The sequence below is a fragment of the Oncorhynchus masou genome, chromosome 31, assembly GCF_036934945.1.
Source record: "Oncorhynchus masou masou isolate Uvic2021 chromosome 31, UVic_Omas_1.1, whole genome shotgun sequence".
Classification (NCBI taxonomy): domain Eukaryota; kingdom Metazoa; phylum Chordata; class Actinopteri; order Salmoniformes; family Salmonidae; genus Oncorhynchus; species Oncorhynchus masou.
The window spans coordinates 6,817,484-6,836,973 of NC_088242.1; the positions used below are offsets into that span (position 1 = coordinate 6,817,484).

Below are 19,490 nucleotides of genomic sequence, written 5' to 3' on the forward strand. Positions count from 1 at the left end.
AGAAAAAACTACAAGTCCAGTCAATCATTTGAAGGTGTGTCTTTGAAACTGGTCCGTGTTTTCCTGACATGGAACCAAAGTGAATGTTGATATTGTAGCTGTAAACAGCCCCCCCCCCCCAAAAAAAAAGCTTGTTTGAACAGTGCACATATTCCGTGGCCATATACAGTTCCTTTTTAAAAAATGTAATAATTTATGATGTTTAATTGTTGTATCGGTATGTTTTAAATGCCACGTGCGTTGAATTAACAACAAAAAAGGCAACTAACTATTTTGATTGACGTTCGGAAACGTTGTCCAATCAAAAACATCAGTGCGAATCAGTGGGCGGGATGTATCTGTTATGGGACAGTTGGTGCGGGGTGTGTTTTCAGAAGCGAGCTAATATAGATTTGCAGCACACGATCTGTACGTTTTTATTGTATATATATATATACATTTTATATAACAATCATGACATCTACCATTGATGATAGTGACAAAGAAAAGGTAAGTTATGAGTGATATACGTGAATAACGTCTTATCGTTAGCTATTTGGTTAACGAAACGTTAAATAGCTAGCTGTAGTTAGATAAGACAATTTAGCTAGCTAGGAAGTTTATGAGACGGCTCACTTTCTACAACGGTACGTTATTTAGCTAGCTAACGTTATTCGTACAATCTTTGATAACTTTAGCGGACTAGCTAATGAACTGAAACACTATCTAACTTAACTATAACGTACATTTTGTTTTTAAATTGAACCTTTTAACTAGGCAAGCCAGTTAAGAACAAACTCTTATTTACAATGACGGCCTCCCGGGAGAACCTGCCTTGTTGAGGGGGGCAGAACGACGACATTTTTATTTTTTAACCTCATCTTTCGGTAACTGGCCCAACGCTCTAACCACTAGGCTACCTGCCGCCGCATGGTGTGGTAAACGCAGTGGTGTAAAGTTTTAAGTACAAATATTTTAAAGTACTACTTAACATCAGGCTAGGGTCTATTTTTCTCCACTTTTTTGGGGGGGGTATCTGTACTATTCAAATTTTTGGGAAACGTTTACTTCACTACATTCCTAAAGAGAATAATGTGCTTCTTACTCCATACACTTTACTTTCCCTGACACCCAAAAGAACTCATTACACTTTGACGGGAAAATGTTCCAATTCACACACTTATCAAGTGAACATGATGTCATCTCTACTTCCTCTGTTCTGGTTGACTCACTAATCACATGTTTCGTTTGTAAATGATGTCTGAGTTTTGGAGCATGCCCCTGGCAGTCAATAAAAACACATTGTGCCTCTGGTTTACTTATTATAAGGAATTTGAAATCATTTTTAATTTTGTTACTTAAGTACATTTTAGCACTTCAATTCACTTCTGATACTTAAATGTATATAAAACCCAAATACTTTTAGAGTTTCTCAAGTAGTATTTTGCTGGGTGACTTTTACCTGAGTCATTTTCTATTAAGGGATCTTCACTTTTACTCAAGTATGAGAATTGAGTAAGTTTCCCACCACTGCATAAACGTTAGTATTATTAGCAGAGATGGTATAGAAAGCATTCCATTTTCTTTGGTAGTGGTCTAGCTAGCTAACGTTAGCTAGCTACTTCATCATTTAATGTTATTTTCACAATATTATGCATTTATTGTATAGTCACCAATTTAGGCTACTTTAGTTTTGACATAAAATGCTTGATATTGTAGGGGCTCTACAAAAAGCTGGGCTTATATGGCACAGAGGGCAGTGCATTGTCTTCTTCAATAATGTCAGACCAGTCTTGCTGGTTCAATTTATGCTCCTGCAGTTTCCTCCCAATCACTATATTTGGAATGATATGTGGCAAGATGGCTGTTGATTATTCCAGTATGGTGCACAGACCAGTGAGCTAACCATTGCCTTTGGGGGACTTGCAACATGGCACTAACAGGTTACTTTTTGCATTGCATATTCTGTGGTGCACAATCCATCACAATGTTATGTGCAAAGCATATTGTCCTGGCCAATGAAGGGAGAACTCAGATGGCTTACATATGGAGTTGCTTGGAATTGGAAAGGCCTGTGGTTTAATAATAATTTAAAAAATCCCTTTTCATTTCCTGTGAGACTTTAAAGAGGAAATAAATTTCCAGTCCTTTGATTTCTGTTGACTTTGCAAAGCTGAGTATCAGAGTTCAGGCAGTGGTATGGTGAAACTACGAATAGGCTGTGGATCATTCACACGGTACTAGCCTGTATCTCTGAATCATAACATCTGGATCAAGTTTATGATCAATGTTTCTCAAATCAAATTAGATTTCACCCACTCAAATAAAAAACAGTCGTTCAGATGGGAGATATTTAGCCTTGACAACAATAACCATAGGGAGTGGTAAGATGGCACCAACAGATCTGGGACCAGGCTAGTAGAAACTTACACTAGCGGACTCTTGGGAACCCTGACTGACTTGTTTTGGGAAACAGCTGGAGTTATTCAATCCCAAGTAGGAGTCACATATCACAGGACTTTGAATTCAGTGAAGAGTAATGAGAGTTACAGGTAATCCACTCTAAAGTGAAAAAAGCTTTCGTTTGTTAGGCCTACCCATATTCACCTCTCCACTTTGTCCTGTACTGTCTAAGGTCACATTCAATAGTGCATGGGTGGTCAACAGTAAGGTTTTCAAGAATGTGTTATGGAGTTTGGACTAGGTAGCCCTGAGACATGGTCCGCTGTAATCTACTCCCATGTCTCATAGGTAGTGTCTAGGACACTTGTTGTCCAGGCCTCACATAGCACAACAGACAGCATTCCCTTCCTGTGAATTCCCTCATCTTGAATTTTTTTTTTACCTTTTTTTTTTTAACCAGGCAAGTCAGTTAAGAACAAATTCTTATTTTCAATGACGGCCTAGGAACAGTATAGATGAGAGATTTTCAGTTGACTTTCTGTCTCACATACAAGCATATGTAACATATTTTTACAGATGAATGATTCTGTCAACTGGTAGTTGTGAAACCTTGTCCTTGATTCTGTTCCCCTCTCTTAGGCCCTCTCTGTGTCTGTGGACCTAAACAACTACACCTCTCTACTCATCGACATTCCTGATGCACTCTGTGAACGAGACAAAGTCAAGTTCACTGTCCACACCAAGGTATGTATTAAACACTATTTAACCGTCTTTATCCCTCTGATTTATTTGATTTGAAGTATACTGAACAAAAAATATAAATGCAACTATTTCATTCATTTTTACTGCGTTACAGTTCATATGAGGAATTGAAATAAATTAATTAGGTCCTAATCTATCGATTTCACCTGACTGGGTATACAGATAAGCATCTGTTGGTCACAGATATCTTTTTTTTTTTAAACGTCTTACAATGGACCTCAGGATCTCGTCGTGGTATTTTTGTGCGTTCAAATTGCCATTGATAAAATGCAATTGTGTTCGTGGTCCGTAGGTTATGTCAGCCCAAGCCATAACCCCAACCCCACCAAGGGGCACTCTGTTCATAACGTTGACATCAGCAAACCGCTCGCCCACACTATGCCATACAAGTGGTCTGCTGTTGAGGCCAGTTGGACTTACTGCTAAATTCTCTAAAATGACGTCCATCAAATTTTGAGATGTTTGTGGCATTGTGTTGTGTGACAAAACTGCAAAAAAGATGGTGTCCTTCTATTGTCTCCAGCATAAGGTGCACCGTATGTATTGTTTAATTAGCTTCTTGATATGCCACACCTGTCAGGATGGATTATTTTGGCAAAGGAGAAATGCTCACTTAAAAGGATGTAAACAAATTTGTGTGCACAATTTTAGAGGAATACTTTTTTTTTTTTTTTTTTTTTGTGAATGGAACATTTTAATTTAACTAGACAAGTCAGTTAAGAACAAATTCTTATTGAAAATGACGACGCTGGGCCAATTGTGCGCCCGCCCTATGGGACTCCAATCATGACCGGTTGTGATAGGGCCTGGAATCGAACCAGGGTCTGTTGTGACACCTCTAGCGCTGAGATGCAGTGCCTTAGACCACTGCACCACTCGAGAGCCCCATGAAACATGGGATCAACACTTTACATGCTGCTTTCATATTTTTTGTTCTCTGCGTATTTTTTGTTTTGTTAATGCTTTAATTGTTATTAATTTAATTGTTATATTTAATGTTAATGTTTAATTGACTTAAATTGTCTTGTCTGTCTGTCTCACCAGACCACCCTGAGCTCCTTTCAGAAGCCAGACTTCTCTGTTCCTAGGCAACATGAGGACTTTATCTGGCTCCATGACGCTCTGGTTGAAACTGAAGACTATGCTGGGCTCATCGTGAGTGTCCTGTTAAATCCACCAAAACACACACTGGTTTGAGACCATGCTGGGCTCATCGTGAGTGTCCAGTTAAATCCACCAAACACACACACTGGTTTGAGACTATGCTGGTCTCATTGGGAGGGACTTGAGTAGTCTATATCAGTGGTTCTCAACTGGTTTTGCATCGGGACCCAAATTTAAACAGCTCGTCTGTCTGTCGCGACCCAATATTCACATCGCAATTTTTTTTTTTGCCGAAATACAATCAGGAAAACTGTTTCTGATGCTGTATAGATATTAAATGTAGCAACTATATGACAAGGGAACAAAATTCCCACCCCTTTCCTTGTCAATATCCCTGAAGAATGTTTAAATCACTAGTTTGAAACCACAAAAATCTACAAAAATGGTGTTGCTAATAGCTCTATGTTAAGTTAATTAATTATAATTTCTACACAATTTCTACTGGGTTTAAGTTCAGACTAGAGTTTTTATTTATTTTTGTGTTTTACACCCCTTTTTTCGATTTGTCTCTTCGCTGCTCGGGAGAGGCGACGGTCAAGTTATGACCTGCCTAAACACGCTCCTTAACACCCACCCGCTTAACCCGTGTGTGTGAAAAAGAAACGTTCCTTTTTCGGGACCCTTTCTTTCATAGATAATTTATAATAATCCAAATAACTTCACAGATCTTCGTGGTCAAGTGTTTAAACACTGTTTCCTATGCTTGTTCAATGAACCATAAACATTTAATGAACTTGCACCTGTGGAATGGTCCTTAAGACACTAACAGCTTACAGAAAGAAGGCAAATAAGGTCACAATTATGAAAATTTAGGGAACTAAAGAGGCCTTTCTACTGACTATGAAAAACACCATACCAAAGATGCCCAGGCTCTCTGCTCATCTGTGTGAACCTGCCTTAGGCATGCTGCAAGGAGGCATGAGGACTGCAGATGTGGCCAGGGCAATAATTTGCCATGTCCATACTGTGAGGCGCCTAAGACAGGACGGGCAGCTGATCGTCCTCACAGTGGCAGACCACGTGTAACACCTGCACAGTATTGGTACATCTGAGCATCACACCTGCGGGACAGGTACACATGTTAAGTTTGCTGAAAATAAACACAGTTGATCGTGAGAGGACATTTCTTTCTTTTTTATGTAATTTTTAATGAAAAAAAAAATATTTGTTTTGTAATTTATTTATTTTAATTTTCCAGAAAAAAAAATATTTTTTGCTCAGGCACTCGTGACCTGTTCAAAGCAGGTCGTGACCCACCAGAATCGCTGGTCTACGAAACATACGCCACTAATTTATAGTTGACTGTCATGTCACAAGTTCACCGTCTGTCTTTACATGTAAATCATAGGAGGTTGGTGGCACCTTTAATTGGGGAGGAGGGGCTCGTGTTAATGGCTGAAGTGGAATGGTATCAAATACATCAAACAGTTTCCATGGTTCCCATGTGTTTGATGCCATTCCATTCACTCCGTTCCTAATGATAATAATGAGCCGTCCTAACCTCAGCAACCTCCACTGATGTAAATGTTATTTGATGAAGGGGAAAGTGCAGAGGACTCTGTAGTGTCTGCTCACATGCTATTAAAATCATCGACTCTATCAACTGAGTTTTATTACAGCTCTGCGTACAGGGATTATGTCTGTGGGTGGTAGGAGGTTGCTGGTAGCTGGTGTAAGAAATCTTACCAGAAACTACATCCACTCGCCTCTCCTCCCTATCTGTCCAGATCCCTCCAGCACCCCCGAAGCCAGACTTTGAGAGCCCCAGGGAGAAGATGCATAAACTGGGCGAGGGAGAAGCCACCATGACCAAGGAGGAATACACCAAGATGAAGCAGGAGTTAGAGGCGTGAGTTTCCACCCATGTCATTGTGTCAAAAGCTTAATTGGCACATTTAAAAAAATATATATATATATTTATTTAGTTAGTTAGTTATTTTTATTAATTTATTTATATTTTTATTTTTATTTATATTTGTTTTTTTTTATATATTTTTTATTTTATATTTATTTTTATTTATTTTATTTATTATTTATTTATTTGTTTTTATTTATATATTTTTATTTATATATTTATTTTTATTTTTTATTTATTTTTATTTTTATTTTTATTTATATATATTTTTTTTTATATGTATTTTTATTTATTTATTTCTCTTGAAGCTTGTGCTTAATGATTCCTGTGGGAAAGATTCTGGTCTGTGAGCTTTGTCAGTTAGTAATTGTCTGTCTACCGTCTCTCTTCCAGTGAGTACCTGGCTGTTTTCAAGAAGACTGTTCAAGTCCACGAAGTATTTCTGCAGCGTCTATCTTCTCACCCCATCCTGAGCAAGGACAGAAACTTCCAGATATTCCTGGAGTATGACCAGGATGTGAGTTGTGACACTTGGAGAAGGAAACCGAGAAAACAGACTGTGTACTCGTTCATTAGAGCATACCGTAGCAAAAACATTTTGCAATGGAAGATGAATGTTCTGTTATTTGACAGTTCAGATAGTACCTCTGTTTTTGAGTCATTTTCTTCCATGTTGTGCCTACTGAACACTACTCTCTGGTCAGTACTGTAGGGGGAGAGGGTGGGGGACGGTACTGTAGGGGGAGAGGGTGGGGGACGGTACTGTAGGGGGACGGTACTGAGGGGGAGGGGTGGGGGACGGTACTGTAGGGGGAGAGGGGGGACGGTACTACTGTAGGGGGGAGAGGGTGGGGGACGGTACTGTAGGAGGGAGAGGGTGGGGGACGGTACTGTAGGGGGAGAGACTGGGGGACGGTACTGTAGGGGGGAGAGGGGGGGACGGTACTGTAGGGGGAGAGGGTGGGGGACGGTACTGTAGGGGAGAGGGTGGGGGACGGTACTGTAGGGGGGAGAGGGTGGGGGACGGTACTGTAGGGGGAGAGGGTGGGGACGGTACTGTAGGGGGGAGGGGGTGGGGGACGGTACTGTAGGGGGAGAGGGTGGGGGACGGTACTGTAGGGGGGAGGGGTGGGGGACGGTACTGTAGGGGGAGAGGGTGGGGGACGGTACTGTAGGGGGAGGGGGTGGGGACGGTACTGTAGGGGGAGAGGGTGGGGGACGGTACTGTAGGGGGGAGGGGGTGGGGGACGGTACTGTAGGGGGGAGGGGGTGGGGGACGGTACTGTAGGGGGGGGGGTGGGGGACGGTACTGTAGGGGGAGGGGGTGGGGGACGGTACTGTAGGGGGAGGGGGTGGGGGGACGGTACTGTAGGGGGAGGGGGTGGGGGGACGGTACTGTAGGGGGGAGGGGGTGGGGGACGGTACTGTAGGGGGGAGGGGGTGGGGGACGGTACTGTAGGGGGAGGGGGTGGGGGGACGGTACTGTAGGGGGAGGGGGTGGGGGGACGGTACTGTAGGGGGAGGGGGTGGGGGGACGGTACTGTAGGGGGAGGGGTGGGGGACGGTACTGTAGGGGGGAGGGGGTGGGGGACGGTACTGTAGGGGGGAGGGGGGGTGGGGGACGGTACTGTAGGGGGGGGGGGTGGGGGACGGTACTGTAGGGGGAGGGGTGGGGGACGGTACTGTAGGGGGGAGAGACTGGGGGGACGGTACTGTAGGAGGTGGGGGTAGTTGTTAGTCAACTAGGTGTCAGCTGAGATGGTTTTGTTTGTGACACTTATTGCTGAATCATCTTCATTCCTATTTGGAACAAAAAGAGCTCCACAAGAGGAACTGTTGCAGTTCACATAATCAATGTTACGTTGCGAACTTGTACTGTGGTGTCATTCGCTGAGTCATGTCTCCGAGTAAGTCCTTTCCCTTCCTGTGATTGGTCCGTGTAGCTGAGCGTACGGAGGAAAAATGCCAAGGAGACGTTTGGAAGTTTCTTTAAGAACATGGTGAAGAGTGCTGATGAGGTCATCATCTCGGGGATAAAGGTGGGTGTGGCCTCCTCATATCATACAATAGCTCTGTTCAAGCGCATCAAATCCATGATGCGTTGTGGGTAAATGCTGACTGACCGATCTCATTACTAATGAGAGTTATTTTTCAACGTACGGTGATTTGTAGCAGTCGCCTGCGATGTCAAACCTGCCCAATGCTTTTACTGTGGATTTACGTGGAAATCCGTTTTGTGAGGTCAGCTATGCGTTTAAAAACTAGATGGAGTGAAACCATACAATGCATTACAGCAGCAGACTCAGACCGAGACACAGAACATCACAGTTCAGCAGGGCCCTTCATATCCACAATGAAGATGTGACATTGTATGTGTGGCTGTATCTTAGGCAGAAGGTTGATGCTGGTTGGAACTTTTTGTTCTGAACAGAACCATTTTTTTTTTATTTTTTTTTTTCCGACCAGCAAAATAAAGTTGTGAACCGGTTCCATCCAAAACCAAGGAAGTCTAAACAGGATTTTCAGCTTGCAGGCAGATGCTGGAATACATTTCTGAGTGACAGTGAGGGCTCTTTGCATCAGCGCTTTGTTACCGTTTCTTATGTGGGACTACATGCTTTTAAAATGACGGTTCTGTTCTAGATCACTTTCTTTCCGGGTTCCGTTTGTCTGTTCCCTGAACCAGTTCCAACCCTTGCTTTTTAAATCATTTTTCTTGCAGGAAGTAGATGATTTCTTTGAGCAGGAGAAGACCTTCCTGCTTGATTATTCGTCCAAGATCAAAGACTCCACTGCCAGGGCGGAGAAGATGACCCGCTCCCACAAAAGTAGGACTATGATAAGGAAATATCTCTCTGCTTTCTTGTTATTGATAAGAACAACCCCCCCCCCATTTATTTTTATAAAGCTATTTTATTACATCAGCAGTTGTCACAAAGTGCTTTAAAGATACCCAGCCTAAAACCCCAAAGAATGAGGCTGAGGGGTGACCAGTCCTCTTCTGGCTGTACCGGGTAGAGAGGAACCAGGCTCAGAGGGGTGGCCAGTCCTCTTCTGGCTGTACTGGGTAGAGAGGAACCAGGCTCTGAGGGGTGGCCTGTCCTCTTCTGGCTGTACCGTGTAGAGATTTAAGAGTACATGATAGTTTTAAGAAGTTCTAACGTTCATAGATGACCAGCAGGATATGTGGTGCAACTTCTTCCACTATGTTATCCATACTGGGTGTTGATTATCTTGTTTTCTCTCTTTGTGTCAGATGTTGCTGATGATTACATCCACATCTCTTCTACTTTGAACAGTCTCTCTGTCGACGATGACACAGCACTTAAAAAGTGAGTAAACAATTATAAATATATTACAGCATGGGGACGTTGTTACCTCAAGCCAACAACAGGTTACAAAATTAGTGTTTTTTTTTTTATGTCTACCCCAGTATCGGAAGAAGAAAACAAATTGAAAAAGAAAGTTTGCTCAACTATTTATAGGTTTGTGTGTTCCCTTCAGGCACTTTGAGAAGTTATCTGACCTGTTTGAGAAACTCCGGGTAAGAACCCCAGTGTTGATCTCCTGCACTCCTCCTCAACTGTTGTCCATTTTCATCCAAATTTAATTTTGAAGTCAGCAATACATTTAAACGCTTGTGTTTACTTTTGAGCTGTGTGTATTTCACTTTACATGTTACAAAAAATAAATACATATACATATATATATATATAAAAAAAAAAGTGATTAGTCATCTAGCAGATGCTCTTATCCAGAGCGACTTAAAGTTAGTGTATTCGTCTTCAGATATCTAGGTGAGACAACCACATTTCTCAGTCAAAGTTAGTACATTTTTCCTCAAAGTAGCCATCAGCTAGTAATGAAAAGTCAAGTGTGAGTGTTAGTTCACGAAAGGCTAGGGTGTTATTTTGTATGTGTCTGACCATGGTGGTAGTGTCCCATCTTAAATCAAACTGTACCTGTCACAGGCTTCTTAACAACCGGTGTAGACTAACAGGGCAATGCTTAATTACAGGCCCTTCACAACAATGCAGAGAGAAATAATGGAAAGATAACAATATGAGGAGTAAATACACAATGAGTAATGATAACTTAGCAATATACACAGGGTACCAGTACAGAGTCCATTTGCAGGGGTACGAGGTCGTTGATGTTAAATGTACATATAGCCAGGTGTAAAGTGACTAGACACGCAGGATAGATAATAGACAGTCACAGCAGTGTATTTGATGTGTTTAAAAAAAAAAAAGTTAGTGTAAAAAGAGGGTCAGTGCAGATAGTCCGGGTAGCTATTGGTTAACTATTTAACTAACTGGCAGTCTTATGACGGGGGTTAGAAGCTGTTCAGGGTTCTGTTGGTTCCAGAGCTGGGCCTGTGATGTCATAAATACATAGAAATCTGTGTTCTATGACGTCACTCTACTGGCGTGACCAGATGGAGAGATTATAGAAATCTGTGTTCTATGACGTCACTCTACTGGCGTGACCAGATGGAGAGATTATAGAAATCTGTGTTCTGTCTATCCGTCTGGTCCTGCCTGTAGAAAGTGGAGGGTAGAGTGGCGTCGGACCAGGAGCTGAAGCTCACAGAGCTACTACGGTACTACATGAGGGACATCCAGGCAGCCAAGGTGAGCCACCTCTAGTCTGCCAGTCTGTTTCTCTCTCTGAAACCCAGATGAGCTTCTATTGACCGTTGAATTGTTGGTATGAGATCCATCGAACTGTTGGTGGAACATCCAAGACCACCAGAGTGCTGGAGTTTATTTCATTTTATTGGAATAGTTTTATTCTAAATGCACCTGGAAACACGATAGGCGTGCGTGTTACTTACATTACCCGGAAACACGGTAGGCGTGCGTGTTACTTACATTACCTGGAAACACGGTAGGCGTGCGTGTTACTTACATTACCCAGAAACACGGTAGGCGTGCTTGTTACTTACATTACCCGGAAACACGATAGGCCTGCGTGTTACTTACATTACCCAGAAACACGATAGGCGTGCGTGTTACTTACATTACCCGGAAACACGATAGGCGTGCGTGTTACTTACATTACCTGGAAACACGGTAGGCGTGCGTGTTACTTACATTACCTGGAAACACGGTAGGCGTGCGTGTTACTTACATTACCGGAAACACGGTAGGCGTGCGTGTTACTTACATTACCCGGAAACACGGTAGGCGTGCGTGTTACTTACATTACCCGGAAACACGGTGGTCGTGCGTGTTACTTACATTACCCGGAAACACGGTGGTCGTGCGTGTTACTTACATTACCCGGAAACACGGTGGTCGTGCGTGTTACTTACATTATTACCCGGAAACACGGTGGGCGTGCGTGTTACTTACATTATTACCCGGAAACACGGTGGGCGTGCGTGTTACTTACATTATTACCCGGAAACACGATAGGCGTGCGTGTTACTTATACATTATTACCGGAAACACGATAGGCGTGCGTGTTACATTATTACCCGGAAACACGATAGGCCGTGACATTATTACCCGAAACACGATAGGCGTGCGTGTTACTTACATTACCCGGAAACACGATAGGCGTGCGTGTTACTTACATTATTACCCGGAAACACGATAGGCCTGCGTGTTACTTACATTATTACCCGGAAACACGATAGGCCAGCGTGTTACTTACATTATTACCCGGAAACACGATAGGCGTGCGTGTTACTTACATTATTACCCGGAAACACGATAGGCGTGCGTGTTACTTACATTATTACCCGGAAACACGATAGGCGTGCGTGTTACTTACATTACCCGGAAACACGATAGGCGTGCGTGTTACTTACATTATTACCCGGAAACACGATAGGCCTGCGTGTTACATTATTACCCGGAAACACATTACTTACATTATTACCCGGAAACACGATAGGCGTGCGTGTTACTTACATTACCCGGAAACACGATAGGCGTGCGTGTTACTTATTTCACGGACAAGAACATAACAAGCTTATTGTCACCACATATAGAAAACCACGATCAGTGATGTTTCTGCTTATAACCATAAGTTAAGTATAGAAATCTTAAGATGTGTCAAATAAATGAGATCCAGCTCAGGACTCCAGCTATGTATTTGGTTTGTAAACTTGCTAGCGAAGTGGCTAGATGTCAAGATCAATCTTCTTGGTCACGGCAGAGACATTCAACCCCCTCCGGGATCAACATCTCTGTTGCGTAATGTTTTTTTTGCATCCCAAAAATAATAATAAAAAAACAAACGTTTGTACTGAAATAAACCCCGTTGTGTGCACATTCGGTAATACCATCAACCCCGGTATGGCACAGAAACGGTATGAACATCTGGATACCACCCTACCTTATTAACGTGTGTGTGTGTGTGTCAGGACCTGTTGTACAGACGGGCCAGGACCCTGGCAGACTATGAGAACAGTAACAAGGCTCTGGACAAGGCCCGACTGAAAAGTAAAGCTGTTGCTGCAGCGGAGGAGCAGCAACAACACTGTCTGCAGAGGTTCAACAAGCTTTCTGAGTCGGGAAAAAGAGGTGTGTGTGTGTGTGAAGCCTGTCCTATGCTTCCCAGTGGAAACTATTATTTCATCTATATATTTTATTTTTAAATCAAAGGTCCTTTAGGGAGTATGTGAACATAGACATTTCGCTTTTCACCTAGTGGAGTTCTGCTAGGAGCAAACTGAACCTAATGTATTCAGATGCCTTTTTTTACACAGTGTGGCTGTATGTTTGGGGGCAAACGTGTTGTAACGTAATCCAGTACAGTGAGTTAACAGCATGGTGTTCTCTTCGCAGAGCTGACCAGTTTTAAGGGCAGGAGAGTGGTGGCTTTCCGGAAGAATCTCATCGAGATGGCTGAACTGGAGATTAAGCATGCTAAGGTGGGTCAGACTGGAGACTCATTGTCCTTCTTTTCTTTCTGTATTTTATATGTATTGGGACGAGAGCGACTCAATCCCACATTATTGTGTGTGTGTGTGTACATATGTGTATATACAGTTGAAGTCGGAAGTTTACATACACTTGGGTTGGAGTCATTAAAATCCGTTTTTCAACCACTCCACAAATTTCTTGTCAACAAACAATAGTTTGCCTCCCGGGTGGCGCAGTGGTTAAGGGCGCTGTATTGCAGCACCAGTTGTGCCATCAGAGACTCTGGGTTCGCGCCCAGGCTCTTGTCGTAACCGGCTGCGACCGGGAGGTCCGTGGGGCAACGCACAATTGCCCTAGTGTCGTCCGGGTTAGGGAGGGCTTGGTCGGTAGAGATGTCCTTGTCTCATCGCGCACCAGTGACTCCTGTGGTGGGCCGGGTGCAGTGCACGCTAACCAAGGTTGCCAGGTACACGGTGTTTCCTCAGACACATTGGTGCGGCTGGCTTCCGGGTTGGATGCTCGCTGTGTTAAGAAGCAGTGCGGCTTGGTTGGGTTGTGTATCGGAGGACGCATGACTTTCAACCTTCGTCTCTCCCGAGCCCGTACGGGAGTTGGAGTGATGAGACAAGATAGTAGCTACTAAACAATTGGACACCACGAAATTGGGGAGAAAAAAGGGGTTAAAATAAAATAAACAGTTTTGGCAAGTCGTTTAGGACATTGTGTATGACACAAGTAATTTTTCGAACAAAAAAAGAAGCCACTGTTTCAAAACTGTGGGGGTGCTTTGCTGCAGGAGGGATTGGTGCACTTCACAATAGATGGCATCATGAGGGAGGAAAATTATGTGGATATATATTGAGGCAACATCTCAAGACATCAGACAGGAAGGTAAAGCTTGGTCGCAGATGGGTCTTCCAAATGGACAATGACCCCAAGCATACTTTCAAAGTTGTGGCTTAAGGACAACAAAGTCAAGGAATTGGAGTGGCCATCACAAAGCCCTGATCTCAATCCTATAGAACATTTGTGGGCAGAACTGAAAAGGTGTGTGCGAGCAAGGAGGCCTACAAACCTGACTCAGTTACACCAGCTCTGTCAGGAGGAATGGGCCAAAATTCACCTAATTTATTGTGTGAAGCTTGTGGAAGGCTACCAGCAATGTTTGACCCAAGTTAAACAATTTTAAAGGCAATGCTACCAAATATATTAATTGATGGATGTAATCTTCTCACCCACTGGGAATGTGATGAAATAAATAAAAGCTGAAAAAAATCATTCTCTCTCCTATTATTCTAACATTTCACATTTTTAAAATAAAGTGGTGATCCTAACTGACCTAAAACAGGATTTTTTTTTCTAGGATTAAATGTCAGAAATTGTGAAACTGAGTTTAAATGTATTTGGCTAAAGTGTATGTAAACTTCCAACTTCAACTATTTGTATGTGCACGCTGCAGGTGGCTTTACCTGCTGGACGAGGCCCAAGCACAACACTACATTGTTGTTGGGAAACGGGATACCTCGTGAGTTGCACAACTGAATGCATTCAACCCAAAATGTCTTCCTCATTTAACCCAACCCCTCTGAATCATAGAGGTGTTGGGGGACTGCCTGAATCCATGAACACGTCATCGCCGTCCAAGGAGCAGTTGTTGTTGTTGGGGGTCAACTGCCTTGCTAGAGGTTCATGTTGTGTGGCAGTGATTTAGGCTTGTGCGGTATACCGTGTATATACCATATTCTGGGGATTTGGGAAGACACATGGGATGATTTTTCAATACTGTTGAAACTATTTATTTTGAAGAAAAAAAAGTGAATACGTTTGAATATTTTATAGCTACTTTTTAAAGTACATGCAGTACCTGCAGTAAACTTGTGCAATAGGTTAGGAGATAAAAGATCTTTGTTCTTCTTCATTTTCACCGGTCACACTTTTTTTGATTATGAAGCTTCCTGGTAGTTCCCAATCACGTGGTATTTGCTGACAAGCACACAACGACAAGAGACCCGAGCCTTGTGAGTCAGTCACTGTTGTGCATCATGCTCCAGGTGATCTAGTTACAGTAGGGAATTCACAACTATTAAAGTTCACTGTTGTAGCATGTGATAAATGTTCTGCAGTTTGGCTTGCTAATTTAGTAGCTAGTTAGCTTCTTGCAAAATCAAGCTTTGTTTGCTAACACCAGAGAATCCCCTCCTGGATCAAGAGCTGTGTAATATTTAAGTGTGTGCAGCGAACTGTGTAGCATTTTTTTTTTTTAAGTTACTTGTTTAGGTCAGAGACTATGAAATGTTTACAATGCGCTCGTTAGCATTTTGTTTGAATGTTTTTTTTTTTTTTTTTTTATGGGATTTCACATGTACTTGTTAGCATTGATAACCTTCGTTTTACACAGTCTCAGTGGGGTTTGAAAACAGCGGTTGGGTGCCGGTATTACCTAATACCCCGGGTATGGCACAAAGTCAGTCCGCCCAAGCCTAGTCGTGGTTGACGTTATGTGGTCGTGGTGTGTATATATTGTGCCGTAATCCTTGTGAAAGGCCTGTTGTTATGGATATGATACTGATGTCTCTGTTCTCTCTCTTACAACAGAACAACATGTCTCTGCTGCAGGACTGCATTGAGCTTTTCAAGAGCAGCTGAGCCACTGGTCTCTTACCAACCCTCCCAGACCACTGACCAGCTGGGCTTGGCGCCAGTCTGTTTCTGCACTCTTGCCGACTCCTCCTTATGGAATCGTCGTGCAAAACCATGACTGGAGTAGGAAAAATCACAAACTGGATCTGGGACCAGGATACTGACCAGCAGGCTTTGAGGAGGGAACCTGGATACCCCTTCGCTCCACCCCACATGTGTCAAACTCATTCCACGATGGATTTTCGCTCTACCCTTGTACTATATTGATGAATTAAGGTCACTAGTTAGTAAAGAACTCCCCTCACCTGGATGTCTAGGTCTTAATCGAAAGGAAAAAAATAAAACCCGCAGACGCTGGGCCCTCAGTGGAATGAGTTTGACACCCTTCTACTCCTGTGGGAACCTGGATACCCAATGCCCTCTATCCTCTTCCCCCAGGGGAACTTGGGTCGTGTTCATTAGGTCACACATTTGACAAACTTCCCTTTGCAGCGGGAAAACAAAAATAAGCATTTTTTTTTTTATTGGACAAGATTGGATAGTTCCTCCCCATTTCACTCACTTTTTCGGGGAGTTTCGTGCCTTGAACCCGATCCTGGATACACCCTTCCTCCATCCCAAAAAATGCCTCTTCAGAAACCTGCATGTGTCTGTGTGACTGTTTTCTGCCTGGATGTTTAGTCTCTGTCCACCTGCCCCTCTGCGTCTCCTTCTACCCACCTCCGTGTCCCATGGAACACTCCCCCTTTAGTGATCACAGCATTCCAGAACAGGGAGAATTCAGCACCATCTTCTGACCTTTCTCCTCCCATCTGTTTTTCAATCGTGGGTTATCTGAATGAATTGTATTGTGGATGGATTACGCTTGTTCTTGTGTTGGATTCTCCTATTTTGTAACAATGATGGACTTTTTGCCAGATGTTTATAATTGTTTTGGCACGTGCCTACTAACCCCGTTACTCTCCTCACCTGTACATATAAACAAAGACAGAATTGAGGTTGAATTTGGTCCGAGCATAACAGTGAAACTTTGGCAGAGTGGAGTCAGCGTAGTCTGGTGTTTTATTTAATTTAATGGTGCATGCATTTAGCTAGCTATAATGGAATAGTTGGGTTTTCTCATTGCAACGCCACTTTAAACCATTCTCTAATACCAGTCTGAAGAGTGACTGCTGAGCTCAGTTGATGCCTCTCTGGTTTGTAATGGAACAGTTTACAAGATAGAAAAAATGTTTTACAATGGAAAACTTAAACAATCGTTTCTTATTGGACAAGTTCAGATGGTCCCTCTTTTTTTTTTTTTTTTTTTTTTTTTTTGGTACCTTAGTGAATAGGACCCAGATGGGAACAACTGTTTACAAAGAGTATATAAAGTGGATTGAAAGTGGGGGGGGGTACTAATTTAGTGCCTAAAATAAAGGTTATTGTGACTGCGTCCCGATTGTCCACCCTTCTGCCAAAGTCTGCATTTGCACAGTCCCGTCATGGATTTAAAAGCATTAGGTTGATGTAAGCATTGGCTGAAGGGAGTTTCCACCATTTTGTTAAATGGCTTGACGGTGGAGTCTGGAAATGCTCACTTTGGGAGAAGGGTGGGGAATTGGGACTTGGCCTAATACTCACTTTTTCCATTACCATACTTTTGAGATCAGGCTGGGTTGAACTGCCAAATGAAGAGACATGCTTCTTTTTCATGATTTAAGAAGTGTGTATGGTAATTTGTCCAACAGTGGTGGTACCACACAGAAATGCTTTGGCTGTACCTCAGGAATGGCAACAGGGCTCTTTCCGCGTATTCGTCTACATTACTGCCGGTAATAACTGGAGCCAAGTAAATTGTTTTTGTTTTGAGACTTACATATATTTTTGACAAGTTTACTTCCACATAATATGGACCAGTTGGTTTTATTTTTTTCACTACAGACCTTGTCAGTGTCGGCACTGGTAGATGTCAACGTTTACTGCCATGATACCAGTGCTACGTGATACTGAAGTGATCCATCGGCCCGGTCTCGACTAGTGAGTGACTAGTGAGTGCCAGGCAGCTATCGTTTCTGTGCTGAGTGAGTCAATATTCAGTGGACTAGGCTGAGACCTTTTGACACTGTCAGTGAAGTCCACCCATAGTAGAGGACTGTAATGCAGCTGGTTCTAGTTAACATTTTAAGCAATAGACTTACATGGCCATATTGGCTATTGGAGAGTAACTCTGGTCCCAGCACTTATTCGGAGGTGTGTGTGTGTGTGTGTACTTCAGCGTCAGCTTGTAGCTGTTGTCTATGTCCCAATTATTTCACATGCTTCCCGAAGTGTGCACTTGTTCACTTCCCTTCATGGATTTTTAAAGGGACTGACTAGTGTATGAAAAATGGGGGATACTCCCATGCTTACGCCAATGATCCAATGCTTTTAATTGTGTGAAGAGGATGAGTAGAATGTTCCTGTGCACTTCATTGATATCCTGCTGTGTTTACTAGTGTGGCTTCCTGTGCACTTCATTGATATCCTGCTGTGTTTACTAGTGTGGCTTCCTGTGCACTTCATTGATATCCTGCTGTGTTTACTAGTGTGGCTTCCTGTGCACTTCATTGATATCCTGCTGTGTTTACTAGTGTGGCCTCCTGTGCACTTCATTGATATCCTGCTGTGTTTACTAGTGTGGCTTCCTGTGCACTTCATTGATATCCTGCTGTGTTTACTAGTGTGGCTTCCTGATATCCTGCACTTCATTGATATCCTGCTGTGTTTACTAGTGTGGCTTCCTGTGCACTTCATTGATATCCTGCTGTGTTTACTAGTGTGGCTTCCTGTGCACTTCATTGATATCCTGCTGTGTTTACTAGTGTGGCTTCCTGTGCACTTCATTGATATCCTGCTGTGTTTACTAGTGTGGCTTCCTGTGCACTTCATTGATATCTTGCTGTGTTTACTAGTGTGGCCTCCTGTGCACTTCATTGATATCCTGCTGTGTTTACTAGTGTGGCTTCCTGTGCACTTCATTGATATCCTGCTGTGTTTACTAGTGTGGCCTCCTGTGCACTTGCTCTTAGGTTAGTGTTGCTCAGTACATCTTCCTATCCTCCCATCCAATCAGCTTGCTTAGTACTGCTGGTGCAGGATTGGTTTGAAGAATTGCATTTTAGGGTTCTTATTTCTCCTATTGCTTTGTTACTGACGGAACCTTTTTTATTTTGTTAAACTAGCCTGCGGTGCCGGGCCTGTAAGCCTGCGGTGCCGGGCCTGTAAGCCTGCGGTGCCGGGCCTGTAAGCCTGCGGTGCCGGGCCTGTAAGCCTGCGGTCTTGCCTACTCCTTATGAATTTGTCATGCCATCTTTGACTTGGCAATGGAGTTGGTAAACAAATCTGGGACCAGGCTGTGGGGGGCCACAAATCTGGGACCAGGCTGTGGGGGGCCACAAATCTGGGACCAGGCTGTGGGGGCCACAAATCTGGGACCAGGCTGTGGGGGGCCACAAATCTGGGACCAGGCTGTGGGGGCCACAAATCTGGGACCAGGCTGTGGGGGCCACAAATCTGGGACCAGGCCTAAACATATTAACCTGTAAAAGAAGAAAAGGGTTCATATTGAAACAAAAAGGCTTGAATTCTTTGAATTGTTTAGGAAAATACGTGATTTTATTTAGCATTTTATCTATGGTGGTAAATACTTAACAATCATTTCCATGCCCAGAGAGGGCTGTCTTATAAAGTGTTTTTGATAATTTAATGGATTTCTAAATCATTCCAACTGTGTGAATTACTTAGTTTTTTTTCTCACCGAGCATCACTTTTAAAAAAATGCTGTTTTT

At 43.1% G+C, this 19,490-nt stretch overlaps 1 protein-coding gene across 2 annotated transcripts; it reads left to right on the forward strand.

Moving 5' to 3' along the window:
* The first annotated feature begins 356 nt into the window (after positions 1–356).
* LOC135523376 (sorting nexin-5-like) lies at positions 357–18,394 on the forward strand. 2 transcript variants are annotated; one of them, XM_064950006.1, is made up of 13 exons: positions 357–489; positions 3,022–3,126; positions 4,189–4,299; positions 6,036–6,157; positions 6,557–6,680; positions 8,107–8,202; positions 8,886–8,991; positions 9,420–9,495; positions 9,668–9,707; positions 10,711–10,797; positions 12,540–12,699; positions 12,964–13,049; positions 15,637–18,394. In XM_064950006.1, the coding sequence occupies exons 1-13, from the start codon at positions 454–456 to the stop codon at positions 15,685–15,687; spliced, it is 1,200 nt and encodes a 399-aa protein (XP_064806078.1). In that variant the 5' UTR covers positions 357–453; the 3' UTR covers positions 15,688–18,394. The 2 variants fall into 2 exon arrangements, with proteins under 2 accessions (XP_064806078.1, XP_064806079.1); XM_064950007.1 differs by lacking the exons at positions 357–489; positions 3,022–3,126; positions 4,189–4,299 and adding an exon at positions 4,352–4,359.
* Positions 18,395–19,490: the final 1,096 nt, after the last annotated feature.

Coding starts and splice junctions, on each gene's coding strand:
- LOC135523376 (XM_064950006.1), top strand. CDS start 454: ATGACATCTACCATTGATGATAGTGACAAAGAAAAG. Junction 6,681..8,106: donor TCCTGGAGTATGACCAGGAT/GTGAGTTGTGAC, acceptor TGGTCCGTGTAG/CTGAGCGTACGGAGGAAAAA. Junction 8,992..9,419: donor GATGACCCGCTCCCACAAAA/GTAGGACTATGA, acceptor TCTTTGTGTCAG/ATGTTGCTGATGATTACATC.